This window comes from Brachyistius frenatus, unplaced genomic scaffold (assembly GCF_029030835.1).
Source record: "Brachyistius frenatus isolate BFR_SWC_R1_liver_20210118 unplaced genomic scaffold, ASM2903083v1 Contig_13, whole genome shotgun sequence".
NCBI classification, from domain to species: Eukaryota; Metazoa; Chordata; class Actinopteri; family Embiotocidae; genus Brachyistius; species Brachyistius frenatus.
This window is the reverse complement of record NW_027210612.1, coordinates 6,619,188-6,636,304: the sequence shown is the minus strand read 5'-3', so window position 1 is coordinate 6,636,304 and position 17,117 is coordinate 6,619,188. Positions and strand designations below refer to the sequence as shown.

Below are 17,117 nucleotides of genomic sequence, written 5' to 3'. Positions count from 1 at the left end.
GTCAAGTGGCAGCGATGGTGCAACTGTCTGCTCTCAAGACATCACAGACGAGAGTGTCACTGAACTTTCTGATCGACAGAAATGTTGTGTTTTTATGTAGCACAGCAAACAATCATTGTGTGGGCACAGTGAGTTAGCCTTTAGCGGTAGAAGCCCACTTTGTATGACAGCTTTTTGAAAAATAGACGGAATACCACCATTGATCCAGGGTCTGACAGAAATGACAAATATTAATATTTTGCTTTACAATTTTTGATTTTGATTTCTTACCTGTATTTTTTATATATTTTTTTTTATTTAAGAATTTTAAAAAAATGCAGAAAACAAAATTATATATATATAAAAAAATTTTTAAATTAAATTAAATTTTAAAAAAAAATGCATATTTTAAAAGTTCTCTGGGTTATACCAGAGGCGAATTTCAGTGCAAGCGCAGGTCTAAGGATTTTATGTAAGTAATGTTACTGAGGCAGAATATCAAACTTTGGACAGTTTGCAGGGTGACAGCGAAGACAGCACAAACAGATGATCTATAGGCATCTCCTGCATAATGTATTTTCATTTTTTCATTTTTTTATCAATTTTCTTCCACCAGACATGATGGAATTATATGAAGCTAGCCAGGCTATTTTCTGACACACTCAGCATACAAGTAGCAACCTGAAGGCTGTCCTGAAGTGATCAGGAGAAAACATTACATTACATTAGAATCAGCCTTTCCATTTGTACAATGCATTTTGAAAACTACATAAAGCTGGACCGTCTCTTCAGTATACTCCACTCATTTGCCACTACAGTGCAGTAATAAATATGTTCATCCTCCTATTTACAAACGGTAACACAGTAAACACTTAGTGAACTGCACATACTGAACAGTCCTTCCAGTGGGAGATAGTATTTCAATAAAATAAAATGATCGAGCACACTAATTTGTATCTGAATCAGATTCTGCATAGCAGTCCAGGAAATGTAAAGGATCATTAGGATTTTGGGAATAAATCTTGTGCTGGAATATTATAGTTTTGAACTGCAATCACAGTAACTATAGGGAAATGTATTTTGCACCTATACCTGTGCTTTATAAATGGAGAAATGGGGCACAACCTGCACCAGGAACAAATCTCTTCCTGTGACATTGTTTAAATATTTGTCCGTTTTTCATTATTAGCATGAAGCTTGTTTGCTCGGTCTACCGCTTTGTCACTGAGAATGGCAACAGAAAACCTCAGTGAGAGGAAACATAATACAGACATCTCCACAGACAACGTGCAGTGAGTCAGACTGATTTAACCCTGTAGTTAGGCTAATCGAATCTCTGACTTTCAAGTGTTGACGTTCTTCTTTGAGAAATGAGATCTGGCCAGAGTGACCCGTCTTTAAAGAGATATCAGACACAGCGAATACACTGACTGATCTGTCCCACTGTTTTTTGACTAACATTCAGGAGCCAGTAGTTTGGTTGCCATGGAGACCATTTTAGGTGTTTTGGGCCCCACTGTTTGCTGATGCTTTGCACCATGGTGTGATGACTTCTGGGTCTGCTTGTGTGTGTGTGTGTGTGTGTGTGTGTGTGTGTGTGTGTGTGTGTGTGTGTGTGTGTGTGTGTGTGTGTGTGTGTGTGTGTGTGTGTGTGTGTGTGTGTGTGTGTGTGTGTGTGTGTGTGTGTGTGTTTGCATGTGCTCGGATGTGGGAGTGTGTGTCAGCAAACTGATGCTGTCTGGGAGCAGAATTACGAAGGTCTATCTTTCCTCTCACCACGCCACCTTTCTCTCCTCTCCTCTCCTCTCCTCTCCTCTCCTCTCCTCTCCTCTCCTCTCCTCTCCTCTCCTCTCCCTCTCCTCTCCTCTCCTCTCCTCTCCTCTCCTCTCCTCTCCTCTCCTCTCCTCTCCTCTCCTCTCCTCTCCTCTCCTCTCTCCTCCTCTCCAATCCTCTCCTCTCCTCTCCTCTCCTCTCCTCTCCTCTCCTCTCCTCTCCTCTCCTCTCCTCTCCTCTCCTCTCCTCTCCTCTCCTCTCCTCTCCTCTCTCCTTCAGATTTTTTTATTTATTTGATGTCCCTTATATTCTTTCTATCTCCTTGCCTTCCTGATCTCTCCACTGCCATCACTACATCCTTGACTGTCTGAGTGTAGTAGGTCACACTTGTCCAGTACATTTTGGCCCAGCAGCCCTCTTGTCAGCCTTTGCTCTGCGCATCCGGGTTGAAAGATGGATGGCACCAGGAGACAGAGAGGAACAGAGATGGAGAGGAAGAATCCCAGATAAAGACGGGGGGAAACGAGGAGTAATGGCAAAGGGAAACCTTGCAATGAAAGGTCTTGAGAGAATTTATAGTTGTCAAAGGTTATCCGATTGCACACACCGGATACAGTTACAATAAAATACAGTAACAGTAAACATAATACAGTAATATGTTTGTGAGAGTGGGTCATGTACTGAGCACGGATCTGTGCTTCACTGTAAAACAGACAGTGAGAGCTGACCAGTTCACAGTGAGGTGAGTCCGAACAAGCTTAGTCTGGTTGTCCTCATCCAGCATTCTTTGATTTGATTGTGTTATAATGAAGTGTGCTCTGTAATTAGAACTGTATTCAGTAAAAGGGACATTTCACTTTTAGGGCAATGGACTCAAATTTATGGGTTCTTTTTCTAGATTTTGGATGCTTTTTCCAAGGCATGATGACAGTCATTGATTATTTTTATACCCCCAATAGTACTGCATTTTAAATTTTAAATTTTCCTTTAAAGAAATTTCTTAAGTGTGTTTTAAAGAACTAAGACCAATGTATGTCCTGAGAGGAACAATTTACAGGTAATAAACACATTTTCTTTACTGCAATTTATTGTCAATATTGCAATATGTTTCATATTTATTCATTATTTTCCATAAACTATTTGCACATGTACGGGGATGGCTATATGCTTAAACATCAATGGTTAGGGTTATCCTTTTGTATTTAAACATGTTGCATTAGCAATCTTTTCTAATAAATGAATCGGTAATAATAATAGCCATGCAGACAAAATCCTAAAAAAAAACACATGGTTTAAATATGCAGTTTCAGCTGCCGTGGCTGTTAAAGCAGGTTTGCATGTAAACAAACTTTCTTCTGTACATTGTGTTTTTTAGTTTAACTATGAAAAAAAATCAATAGGAATACATTCCCCGACCTTTGTGTGGAGTCAATACATGATACCATAGACTTCTGGAGCTACACTTAAATACGTTAGGCTAGTCTCATTGTCCAAGACATAAAAATTGCCTATATATATATATATATAAAAAGAGATCCATTACTTTAACTCTGTTTATACATAAAATAAACATAAAAGCCTCCTATAACACAATATTGAAGTCATATCCTGAGCATCTGATTGATAGTCTGCTTTTTTGTGTGACCAATCTTTTATTGCTTTTACTGCAGGGGTACTGGGGTACAGCAAAATTATACTGTATGACCACATACATAAAACACCTTGTTGTAACCTAAAAATATAAGAAAATGTCTACCAGGAAACAGGGAAATGTAGAAACATCATGAATCGATAAATAAATAAAAGACAGCGTAAAATCCATCTACCTCCCTTGATATCTCTGCTCTGTGTGCAGCATCAGAGGTTGACATTACAGGTTCTGAAAGCCCAAAAGGAGCTGCGATGCTGTGTTAAAACAGTGTTACCACAGGACTGGGTGAATGCAATTTTACCTTGTGGATGTGTCTATTAGGACTACAGTCTCAGCAAAAAATGTCAGCCACTGAATGAAATATTCACAAGCTCAAGTCAATACAGCACCTGCACGTCTGAGGGCTAAAGGAATGCATGAACTCATACAGGGAGATATATACAGCACATTGAAATGAATTTGAGTGCCTTCCCCTAAAAAAAAACATCAGTCACACTTCATAATAAGGGTACATTAATTAACCTTAGCATTAACTAACAGTAATCTAATGGTTAAATAATCAGTTATTAAGGGTGTTCATAGTAACTAAGGTATCAATTTATGCCTTACTTAATTGACATTAGTAAATAAACATTAACTATGAGAGGAAAAGATAAAAGTAGAGACACCAAAATGTACAAAGGCTAACAGCTCATTGTGTTTTCTAGGAACAAAGTATCCCAGCGCACCACCGTCACAACTGTCCTCGAACACTACACAGTGTTCAAGACTCCCTCTGTGCGCATGCAAACACAATCTGAGTTAAAAAAAAAAAAAAATAATAATTAAAAAAAAGCCAGTTGAAACACTTGCAGACAAAAAAACAGAATACCTGACACTTCCACTGAGAAATATTATAATTTTCTCATCTACAGCACACAGAGGGAGAGTGAAACAGTACTCTCAATCCAACACCATAACGGAGGAAGATAGATAGAGAGATAGAAAGAGAGATGGAGATATATATAGATAGATAGGTAGATAACACCACACACATGCACAAATATGCTTACCACACATGAAATCTAAACAAATTTACAGCAAGGAGAGCTCACCTTCATGACGCGTCCCTCCGTTGCTCGTCCACTCTGAAACACGTGCTTATCTGGGTGTGTGTGTGTGTGTGTGTGTGTGTGTGTGTGTGTGTGTGTGTGTGTGTGTGTGTGTGTGTGTGTGTGTGTGTGTGTGTGTGTGTGTGTGTGTGTGCGTGTGTGTATGTGATGAGAGAAACAGAAAGTGTGTGTGTGTGAGCTGCAAAATCTGCCGCTTCCCTTCTTCCCCTGTAGTCACAGAGGAGCGGAGTCCGTCCCTATCCGCAGCGAAGATGTGTGTGTTGGTGTTTGTAAATGCACGTGTGTGTGTGTGTGTGTGTGTGTGTGTGGCGGAAAGAGAGAGTACTGCTCCTCCTTTAGCCTCTCCTACTACTATATGAATGAAAACTGTAACATAACAGGACACACCTATCTATCTATCTGTCTGTCTGTCTGTCTGTCTGTCTGTCTGTCTGTCTGTCTATCTATCTATCTATCTATCTATCTATCTATCTATCTATCTATCTATCTATCTATCTATCTATCTATCTCTCTCTCTCTCTCTCTCTCTCTCTCTCTCTCTCTCTCTCTCTCTCTCTCTCTCTCTCTCTCTGCCACTTTTTCTGTCATCTTTGTCTCCTCTTCCTCATGATACCTGTCCTCCTTTCTCCTCCCTGTCTCACTTTCCTCGTCTCCACTCATCTCACAGTATCGCATGTTCGTCCACTCTGCCTCTCGCTCCCTCCCTGCTCCTATCTCACCACCGTCTCCCTCTAATAGAAAGCTCACATTTCTTCTGTTCTCCTACACCGACTCAGAAAAAGAGAATATAAAATAAATAGATAATCAGGCTCTCCCCTTTTTTTGTCACTGTCCATCCATTTGTCGATCCTGCTTGTCACCCTGGACCTTACTATACATGGCAATCAGCTGCTCTGTCCTTACTCATGCTTACTTAAACTCTGTGATTACGACACACCTATTCTTTTCACTACTGGCCTATTGTGTTAAGGTGTTGAAGCAGAAATAAAATAAATGATGCAGAGGCAGGTAACAGTTTCAGTTAATGTCACACCTCTTAGTTTGCGATCACGTCATTGGCAGCACATTGGTATGCAGAAAAGCTCCTGTTCAGATGCAAGTATGGATAGTAGTATCTTTTTAAAGTCTGTCTGCCCTGCAGCTGTGTGCTGACATAGAATAGCCAACAGAGGGTGCTAGTACACTTTACAAATCAGATATTTTTCTAGTGCAAGAGGTAAACGGGGAGAGAAGAGAAGAGATTGAATAGTCTCAATATAAAAGCAGCCTTCTTATTGCTTTGTGTTTTTGTGAATCAGTTGTAAGGGAATGCAATTGTATTATAGAGCTACAGCTTTAAATTCTAAAATAGTCTGGAGGTCAAGAGGTACAACTTTTAAGGCCTAAAGATGATCATTCATCATGTGTAAAAACTGCTAAATTTACTTAAGACTAGCCTAAACAACATCCAGTAGATGTGTCCAACCTTCAGAAGCTATTTGAAGCAACTGTTAAATTAATGAGAATAGAGCAGCCAAGAATGGATCACAGAACCATAAAGCGCACGGTAAATAGTAAAACTAAAAAATAGTTTTTCACGTTTAAAGCCCTTACACTGAATACATTGTCTTCTTCTTTTATGGTCCACCTGCAGCTCAGAAAAACTTTACTGCATTGGCAATAAAAGCCCATAAACAAACACCATTACTGTACTCAGGCAACTCTCATAAATCACTTGCATGACTGCAAGGATGACCTCCAGCTGAATTTTTAAATTGTTACACTTGTCCAATTAGTGAAACTGCATGTCTCTATTATAAAATATTCTTCCAGTGTATCTGAAGGTGACAGGAACATACATTTATGTGGAACACTAAGCAAATACCATGGAAACTATGACATATCTGAACAAGCAACATTTGATCCACTTTAAAACTGCGATACACTCCAACTATTTTCATGCAAATACTGCACTTACTTTATCAAATGACTGAATTCACCAAAATCATCCACTTAGATTATCCAAGACCAGTGCTTGAAGTGTCAGTACTTCCCTGACTCATGTTGCCGTGTGTATCGTCCTGTATCAGCCAATCATTAAGTATCACATTCTGAATTTCTACAGAGAATAAAACATAGTAGGACATATTCTTAAATTCCCAACACAAATTAATTTACAGTATATCGAGGGGACAGCCATTCCTATTATTCTGAGTAACTGACTAGGTCATAACCTAGAATATGGATTGACTGTGTATGTTACGCTAGAGGGCTTTTAAATGGAAAGTGATGGAGGAAGTTGTGGCAGTGACTTCATTTTCTGACATGAACTAGTAGGTATTGCACACAGCTCAACTGTAGCACAAATGGAAAAGACAGTTGGTCACAAAGTAATATCCATCTCAATTTCGTCTAATATTGAATAGCTTGAGCCCCTAGACGCTGCTGGTCATTTACTGTCCTCCAAATTTCCAAGTTTCCTTGTAAACAGAATGGAAAAAGATTGTCTAACGTCATTCCAAACATTAACCACCACAGCTCATATCAGTTAATGATGTTTCATATTCTAAATCGGTAAATATACAAGCTGCATAACTAAATCAATCTGGATAATCCTCCATGCAAACAACCACACTTGCATAATTATTATATGAGACTACTGTCACTTTCTGTCCTGCAACATCATCAGCCTCCAAAGTCTCAGTGTGGAGAAATGCCAGGAATAACTCCGACGCTGTCAGTCCTGAAGCATTAATCTGATCTGTGCTTGTCTTTTGTATCACAAATATCTCATTTAGAACCTCTCGGAAATATAAGCCGTAGGCCAGATAAACAGTCGATCACTTCTCTGACGCTGAATAATTGGTTGGTGTGATTGATTGGTGCAACAGCATTTCAAACTGTTGCGACTGCCAAAATTACCCTCTGTTTGTATTTGTGCTGCAAATCAGGCGGGTTTTTTATTCTGATTCTTTATTCTCTCTCTCTCTGTGATGAGATACAGACTCTAATTAAAATGATGGCACAGATGCACATATAATTTTCATTCTTCTGTTTTCTTTTTCTTGTGCAATGTGGATTTCTATGTAAAAGAAGAATGAAGTGCCCAAGTAGTGGAATAAACCAGTGGAGACAAATAAGCCTGAGAAGTTAAAGACTTACTGTATTTAACCGTCATCTAATTTCCAAAAGATGAATAAGTATATTAACTAAAATGTTAGTTGTTGCTATTCCTTCCTAAGTGTAATCCAAAGTAAGCTAATCGTAGCCTATACAATTTAGTTTCAATCAGAAAAAAATGTTGTATCACCAAAAGGTCCCAACTGAGAATCAATCGTATGTTGTCTAAGCTTCACAGACCACCACTATATATTATTTTGTTTGCTCTGAACAAAAACACAAGATAAATTGTGAAAAAATATATTATCCTCCCTCTGGAACCGGTTCTTCACATTTCAACAGCAAAAGAACTGGCTTTCGACCAGGAAAACTGGTTCCAGATCTGCAGCAACAGTTGGCCGATCGAGAACCAAGAGGCGCTCGGATCTGGATTATTTGTCACAAACGAAAATTTTGCGACTCTCAGTTAAAAAAAAAGAAAAAAGAAAAAGAGCTTCAGCATAGACGTGAAGTAGACAAAGTGTCCGCCATTGTTGTTGCTGTGCTTGATTTTGACGAGAGCGGAGCTGGGAAAGCAGAGTGAATGACGGGGCTCCCTGGGATTTGGAAAAGCAAACTGGTTCTTACAGGGTTTGTAAGTAGAACCAAATCCACACCAACAGTAGCCCTAACCTGGAAACTGAACCGGGTCCAGGCTGGTGGAAAAGAGGGTGGTAGAGATGCTAACATGCGTGCAAGCCTACACCCTGTAATCACAACCATGTATCACCGCTTTAGCTAAAATAATTTGTCTTTACACACAGAAAGTCTATAATGAGTTTCAGTAAATTGCCTAATTAGTTCACCACATGAAATAGCATAAGTATGGCTTCCAGTGGATTAATCCGTGTGTGTGTGTGTGTGTGTGTGTGTGTGTGTGTGTGTGTGTGTGTGTGTGTGTGTGTGTGTGTGTGTGTGTGTGTGTGTGAGAGAAGAAATAGAGGTAACATGTTTGGGTCTGAGATGCCACATAGGGAAGATCATCAAAGATTAAATGAAAGCAAAAAACAGCCAATTAAGTGAAAGGTGTGAGGGGAGATTTAAAGCTCACATGTAGGAAAGTGTCAGCCAGCAGGCTTCAAACCCTCAGATCCTGGAGACATTCAATTAGTTGAAACTGGTGGTGTTCATTATCATAGTACTTTATATACAACACACACCTGCTCACAGACAGTCAGGTGTGTGGACTGGGAAACAAAAACTTTGCGCCCCTCTTCTTTAATAAAGCTCTTCTTCGATCACATTAGGCAATAGCTCCCTCTACTGTTCCTACAGTCTCAATGGAGTAGATCCACTTCCTGCACTAATCACTGATTGGAATTGCAGAACAGTGAAGGTCAAGTGGTTGCAGCTGATGGCTCAATGGATGCATGGATTTACAGTTTAGTTTGTTTCACTGCATGGTCATTTATGCACCGATCTTTCATCTGTACAAAACATCACTAACATTAACATGGTCTAATCTGAAGTTAACTAGAGATCCTGGTCACACTTCACTTCAGGGTGAATTAATTAACGAGGATTCATGCATGAATCCCTGCATGACTTAAGTATTCTTTCATGCAATAATACCTCATGAAATCCTGTCCAGCACATAGCTCATGAATGCTGTTGAAATCCAAACACTGTAGTCATCAATAACTCCTGACTTTATGGTGAAAGTTCTTTTAAAGAAAAGTTTACCATTTGGTTCACAACGTGCCTAAGTGTTGTACGTTTTAATCATTTTCTTTGTGAAACTGTGACATGAATTATATTACAGTCACTGATTTTACTTTAGGCTGTCATAGTTTTTACTATGACATCAGTCAACAAATGAACTGCTACTTAAATAACTTTATAATTCATCCCTCACTTGTGTTCTGTTGTATGCATTTGAAATTCAGCGAAGGAAACTAATTGCATTTGGTACACATCAGTTAGAAATTTCTTCAACAGCTTCAGCGTCACACATTGTTTAGCAGCGAACAGACAGGAGGGAAACTTTAATTAAAGCATGAGGCCTGGACACATAGTTAAGCTGCAGCAGAAGTGAAGCGAAGCTGAACGTGTGCCAAGCTGTCAAATAAGGAGCCAGACACTCAAGCATCAATTTAATTGGTACACGGTATTCAACACAGTGACGAGAGGAGGTGATTGGTTATGGTTCGCTTCAGGCCAAAGGCATCTGCATATATATCATTCTGTTGAGATGTTTTTTTCTGACTATAAAGTCTAATTTCATTTATATCAACAACTCTTACAAGCACAAAACCATATCTTTCTCCTTTTCCCCCATTTCTGCTAAAGCATCCTTGGGTAAGAAAAAAAAAAAAAAATCCTAATTTGAAATCTTTAACTTTAATCAGCCCTTAAAGCGTGTCCTCTTTCACTTGACTGACTTCCCTTGACAGGGAATCCTCCATCTACAACACAAAGAGAGTATCCTGTCTAAGAGAATGAGAAAATACCTTTAATGAACCAATCACACGTCATGGAGAAACATTTTCACTTTAACACATAATGTGTCCGCATGACAGGCGAAAGTGATTATTTATTTCCTGTCTAAGAACAAACAATGACACAGGAACATCTTATTGAAAGATCAAAGCCATCTAACGGCATTATGAGGAAGCAGCTTTATGTCAGAGTTGAAGCATTGAGAGGCAGCAACAGCACAAAGCTAAAGGTGAGTCTTTTCTCCTGCTGAATAACTGTCAGATAAAACTCGGCGATTAAACACGACAGGGAGACAAAAGTCTGTCTAAAGTGCTGTGCTGTGCTGCTTTGAAAAGGGGAGACGTAGCCCGAGGTCTTCACCACGTAATGGAGAAGAACGGCAGAGCTTTGTTCAGTTTGTGGGAGACAGCAGCGTTAATGAAGCTCTGGTTTCTAGAGGGTTATCAGCATTTATCAAAAGGGATTGTCATGATCAAATGTGATGGCAGGAAATCTTTTAAGATTGTCTGAAGGAAACAGTTCAAATCATCCTAAAAATTTGTGTTTTTGTGAATCCTTAGTGACGAGTCAGCCAAACTATATGCAACTTTCAATTCATTCAAGTTCAGTTCCACTGGTTTGGGGTTTATATGTGGTATCCTTCTTATTAGTATCTCGTGACTCTATAGGTCATTGAGGGAAATGTTGCAAATCAATGGGAAATGCTGGTTTATGGAAATTGTGGATTTTTATGTAATTTCTTTCACAGATGTGAGGAAGCAACTTGATTTATAGGGAACTTAATTGGCCAGTTTAGTCCTGTGTGCTTATTTGATCCATAAAGTTTCTGAATTGACTTTCCTGAATTTTTTATATATAACCTAAAACACTTGACCTGTGACACAATAATTGATCAACTGTTTATGTTCTACTTCCAGAGTCTAACTTCCATTATGGTGGGAGAAACCTTAGATGTGGATATGTCAAAGTTGAACAAAAACTGTCTGCAAGCTGATTACCTCTGTAAAACTTTGCTTGCTTTTCAGTGAGTCACTGGGAACCATTCACCAGGATAAAGCTCATCAAAAAGGTATATATGGCAATAATTCATACACTGGAAAATCTGCAGCAAGAAATTTAGTTTCAATTTGAGCTGAATAACTCTCTCTTCATGATTAAAGCCTTCACCATCACCATCCTCAGTTTCCTACAGCATAGATAGAAAACAATGTGTGAAATAAACCATTTAGACCAGTTTGTATCCATGTGAGAAATCCTCAGGTCCCTGTATAGTTTTACCCATGTTACCCTCGACTGGATCTATCCATCACCTATACAAACTGAAAATGTAATCAGTGTGGGGGAGCTGCATCTACTTCCACCTGCCAATTCTTAAAATTCCTCTGGGAGGTTTCACTGCCTCTGATGCAGCATTAGCCTTCCGGTCTGATGATCAGCTGCTGATTCATGTTTTTTTTTAGAACCAGTGAACACACTGGATCCTTGAATTGCCTCAATAGAAAGTTTAAGAGTCAGTTTACATACCAGGGTGCATCTGACACCAAGCATGTGAAATATGACCTAACAGTAATGACATGAAATAATGGAGCATCCATTGAGCCATTAACCAAATAACCTTAATGGTACTGAATCCATTAAATGCACTCGCATAGTTTTAGAAAAACAAACACAGTATCCGCGTTGCACAAGAGCTAAAATGAATCAGTCAATGTAGATCCTTGTAACATGAAAGAGATGAGAATCACTTCCTGATAACTCAAACAGCAGGATTGATCAGACTGTAAAATAGAGTCTAAAGACTGAGCAGGAACAATCTTAAGGTCCTTGCATTTCACATTCCCAGAGATCGGTTTCATAAAGTCAATTTTGAGGCATTTCAGATGTTGAACGCCTGGTGGCTCTATGAAAGAAAAGGAAACGGATGAAGGGAGAGCCAGGTCATCAACTGGTTATCCATATGCATCGCTCCTCATCCAAAATGTAGTAAAGACTGTTGAAATCGTACACTTCTTCATTTCCAAAAAGCCCTTTAACCTGGAAAATGTGTAAAATATCAACATTCAACGCTGAAAAGAGAGTGAACCACTAAAAACAAGAAAAGGTTAGAAGTGGTGATCAGTTTTGTGACGCTTTAGGTCGTGATTTCCTGAGAATCGTGACTTCATTTAAAATGGGTAAAACTGAATCAGATTGACAGGTTGATGCTGATCTTGTGAATTGAATCTTTGCAGTGATGGTGGTACTCAATGTGCCTGAAGCGTATCCAACTTCTTATCTCATTCTCCTCCTACTTCCTCCCCATTTATCATCGCTGTCAGCACAGTAACTCTGGCTCTTTTGTCAAACGTACGTCCAAGCTGCATCTGTTGAGGAAGTTTCCAGTAAATATTAATGAGGTTTTTCAGGACTAGGGTAGGACATTTTATCTGCCAAATGTTGCATAAATAGCCTGGCCATTGGATGTGGCTGGAATGCAGGGTTTGCATTTGTTTGGTATAATTTCTGTTGAATATTGCATAGAGTGTGTGTGTGTGTGTGTGTGTGTGTGTGTGTGTGTGTGTGTGTGTGTGTGTGTGTGTGTGTGTGTGTGTGTGTGTGTGTGTGTGTGTGTGTGTGTGTGTGTGTGTGTGTGTGTGTGTGTGTGTGTGTGTGTGTGTGTGTGTGTGTGTGTGTGTGTGTGTGTGTGTGTGTGTGTGTGTGTGTGTGTGTGTGTGTGTGTGTGTGTGTGTATGTTTATGTGTGCATCTTTGTAGGTCTGCAGAAAGGTGAAAGGCTGCTTGATCATCTGTTTTGGTTATGCAGACAGACAGGCAGACCTAGAAACAGCTCTCTGGCTGTGTTACTGTTCCCCTCCAGCATCAAATATTCAACACACACCTTTTCCACTTCTTTCCCCGACGCTAAATCTCTATACCTCGAAGCCCTCTGAAGAATGTTGACACTTTACCTGCAAGCAGCGAGCCTCCTGAGGGAGCTCACAACTCCTCTCTAATAGAAAACAAAAGTGACTGTTGGACACCACAAAGACTGAAAAGAAAGGCGTCGTGTGGCTGAGTCGAAAAACAGCTCGTTCCTCCACCCATAACCAGAGATCTCCCCCACAACAGGCACAATTTAGAAACTTGCACGTGTTATTCCATCAAAGGTTAACAATTAAAGTTACTCAACACAGTTTAAATGGGACAAGAAAGCATACCTTATGCCAATTGTTTTACAAGCGTGGAATAGGTCTGCAATCATCTATTATTAATCAGTTTGATTATTTTCTAATTTAAGTGATCAAACTTTTTGTCGATAAAATGTCTACGGATGTAATGAAGAATTGTGATATTAATTTAATAAATTAATAATAAATACATGCTAATGTCTTGTTTTTTCAACAGTCCAAAACTGACGAGAATATACTTCACTGTGATGAAATAGAGATGAGCAGCAAATTTTCACATTAGAGATGCAGGAAGCAGCACATATTTAAAATTCTTAGCCTGAAAAATGTCTTTAATCCCTCCAAATTTTGTATTAAATTTCTGTTGGTGAATGAATCGATTATGCTGCTAATTGTTTCAATTCAGTTCTGAATATGATCTCTGCATTATAACACATTCAAATTTTCTAATTTGTCCAACTAAAGCCTGCTCCGTCTTGTTGTACCTCTCCAGCTGAGGCCCAGCGTCCAAACCGCACAGCGACCAGAACCAATTTCCTCTCAGATATTATCTTATTTTAATGCCAGCACCCCAATGTTATCAGTCTGATAACAGTGTTACAGTTAAAGACCCAAAGCCAAACATTCTTGTACCAACATAATTACATCCTGTTTTATCCATTTAAACTTTACAGTTCCTAAAAACCTGATAAACCGGTGATCAGTGTTAACGAACAAGTCCCAGTGAAAATGCAAAAATGAGTATTTTAGTTGAGAGAAATGCCTTCAGCACTGCATTTTTTTTAACCTCTACAAAATACTGTTGACTTTTTCAGTTTGTATTGGATTTCCTTTAGTTAAAGGATTTACACAAATTTGCATCTCTTGAATATTCATATTTTGACATAATGACTCAGGCCGCAGCATTTCAACTCCCTGTTTCTTGTCTCAACATTTCAGCCTCCTTACATCTGTTTTTTCAGACCTCAGATCCAGGATTCAGAAACTTACATGTTCCAGTTTATCCTTCCTGCGCAGCCAGACGCTGGCTGAGTAGTCCTGCTGCTGCACTGTCGTTATCACGGAGCTGGCTGGAATCCCGGCTGATGGTAAGCTGAAACTTAACCCCTGACCCCTCAGGTCCTGGATCCCTCGCAGCTCCATGGCTGGGAGGTTGGAAGGGTGGTGCAGTGGTTTCTCAGTCTTGGTAAAATGATCGATTAGCTTGTTGATCTTCTGTTAACAGCAGAGGAAAACTCTTCCTTTTTTGGATGCATTTTGCGTGACTGCACTTTTTACTTCCTTCGTGCAAAGTGAAAAAGTGAACGCAGTTATTTAGCTGCAGTTATCAAAGGATGTTATTTTTCCTCCAAAGCAGTTTGCTCCAAGCATTCAGCTTCAGTAGGTTGTCTTCAGATTCGATGATGAGAATATAGAGTAAAATATCACAGAGCTTCTTCTCCTCCAATTACTTTTAACATAAAAGGAGTCTGACACTTTGCATTCCTAAAATCAATCAACAAAGAGCTCTCGCTGCCATCACCTCTCTGTCTTCATAAAGTAGGAGCATCCCTGTCTTCACCACTGTTGGCAGATGTTCACAGGCTCTAGGAAATCCTCTTCCAGTGTGCCTCCACAGCAGCAGGGCTTCACCTTCTCAAGATAATGCGGCGATCTTCAGTAATTGCAGAGTGAGGTTAGACTGGGTTTAGCTAAGCGTCGATCTGTTAGGCTCAGCTCTCAGAATATCGGGGACTCCGATAATACCGATCAGGACTTCCACACATTCAGGCAGAGTGGGAGAGTGTATGTGAGGCAAAAGAGGAGAGAGGAGAAGGGAGGGGGAGAGAGACACGGAGAAAGAGGTAGAAAGAGAGAGAGAGAGGGGACAGACAGAGTTGTGGTGATACTGATGCAGCGTCATAGAAGCAGGAAAGACCCCTGTGTGAGACACCAGTGGAGCCCGATAACACACCAACACTTATATCTCACGCAAACTCTTCCGTTTCTCAGTCTTTTTCTGATTTCAATTTCTCCTTGTAGCCCATCAACCCTTTTCCGTCACACTTTTTGTGGCACTTTCCTCTTACTGTCGCTATTTTCTCTCCAAAATCCATCAGTTATCTTCTTTCAGTCTTTTGCTTCCGACATGTACAGGCGTGTTCTGTCTTTTTTCTGTTTCTTCCCTTCACGCCCAACTCCATGTTTTCCTCCAAACTCAGACGTGCGGCTTCCTTTTAACTCATGACACATATGTACCTGGGACCAAACTTACACACACACACACACACACACACACACACACACACACACACACACACACACACACACACACACACACACACACACACACACACACACACACACACACTTTGGCATTTCTCAGCAGAGTGGTGCAGTGAGGCTGCAGTACCTCTCTTCACTTACCTTGGCTTGCCTCATCGTGCCAGAGAAGCATCAGAGCTGAAAACCTTTAAATGGTTTATAACTAGCATCTGTGCCAACTCATACATGCTATGCACCAACACACTCACACACAGAGTTGTGTGTCCATTCAGAGGACATTGATTTTGCATTTCCTGAAGACCCTAAAACAAACTTAAAACTTAACATAAACCGAACACTGAACCAAGTGTTCACCCTGGAATGTAATGATTTACGTTATGAGGACTCAAAGGGGACGGGTCCCCACAATATTTATTAAAGTCATTAATGTCCCCACAACATGAGTAATACCATTTCACTCTCTCTCTCTCACACACACACACACACACACACACACACACACACACACACACACACACACACACACACACACACACACACACACACACACACACACACACACACACACACACACACACACACACACACACACACACACACACACACACAGACCATCTAAACATTAAAATCATTATTGGCTAACAGCCGGTGCATCTTAACTCACTGAAATGGAAACAATCTCCCAGCGACTGCTTTTAAAATGCTCACAGTCCACCAGACAAAGCATACATTCTGGTGGTTATTTAGATTTTTACTTTTATATATGGAATAGACTAAAATTAATTTCAGGTGCTGGCAAATTTAATATTTGTTTTCAGGTGCGTCTGTATTGATATGAATGGAGTTCAGCATATATTCATACTTTTTTTAATGAAAAAAATAATGAATCATCATTAGCACTCCAAAAACACTGAAGTATGAGGTATACTTTACACTGAATAGTGTTCTTTATTTCCAAGACTTTGTGTAATAATCAGGAGAGACTGTATTAAATAAATTAGCAGTCTATTTATTTGGAAAGAGAATTGACAGGAGTACCAACTGCTTATTCACTCATCACATCTTGGTGGTGTAAAGTCTTCTAACTTTATGCTGAAGTTTAATTTGTGTTTGTAGCATTTGTTATTATAGGTCCTAATAGAAAGATTTGGGGCTCATTTCTGATTATTGAGCTGCAGTTAAATGGATCATTGTATATCTCATCTTAGAAGATGCTAAAGCAGGGAGCCTGAACTGCTCATACAAGTGATCCTGAGCTATGATTGACATGCAGTCTAAAAGAGAATTAAATCAATTGCCCCACAGAAAATAAAATCAGACCTTCTCTCCTCATATTTGAAGGGTCTGGAAGAATCTCTCAGACCACACGAGGAAGGTAAATATTGCCTAGCTTTTCGTGTTCGTCTGTTCAGTGAGAACTTTTGTTTTCCAGTCACATTCTTCTGTGCTAGGAGAGAGCACTGTATCAGTGGCCATCAGCGGGAACGCTCGCTGAATACTGAATGCCGAGGTTAATGAGGGAACTTAACTGAACACGAGCCAAGTCAGCCCACAAAAACACTGCACTTTGCTGAGCGGCTTTCATCTTTAAGCC

General features: G+C 39.8%; 1 protein-coding gene across 2 annotated transcripts in view; it reads right to left on the bottom strand.

The window, feature by feature from the left end:
• The window catches only part of LOC138617747 (inactive phospholipase D5-like), a 60,371-nt gene extending 45,484 nt beyond the window's left edge, over positions 1–14,887 (bottom strand). Inside the window, exon 1 of one of the 2 annotated variants that reach the window (XM_069692995.1) lies at positions 14,249–14,887. In XM_069692995.1, coding sequence (XP_069549096.1) covers positions 14,249–14,401 — 153 coding nt within the window. In that variant the 5' untranslated portion in view covers positions 14,402–14,887. Of the gene's footprint in view, positions 1–4,497; positions 5,220–14,248 lie in introns of those variants that run through there. The other variant, XM_069692996.1, reaches the window with a different exon arrangement.
• Between the last annotated feature and the right edge of the window lie 2,230 nt (positions 14,888–17,117).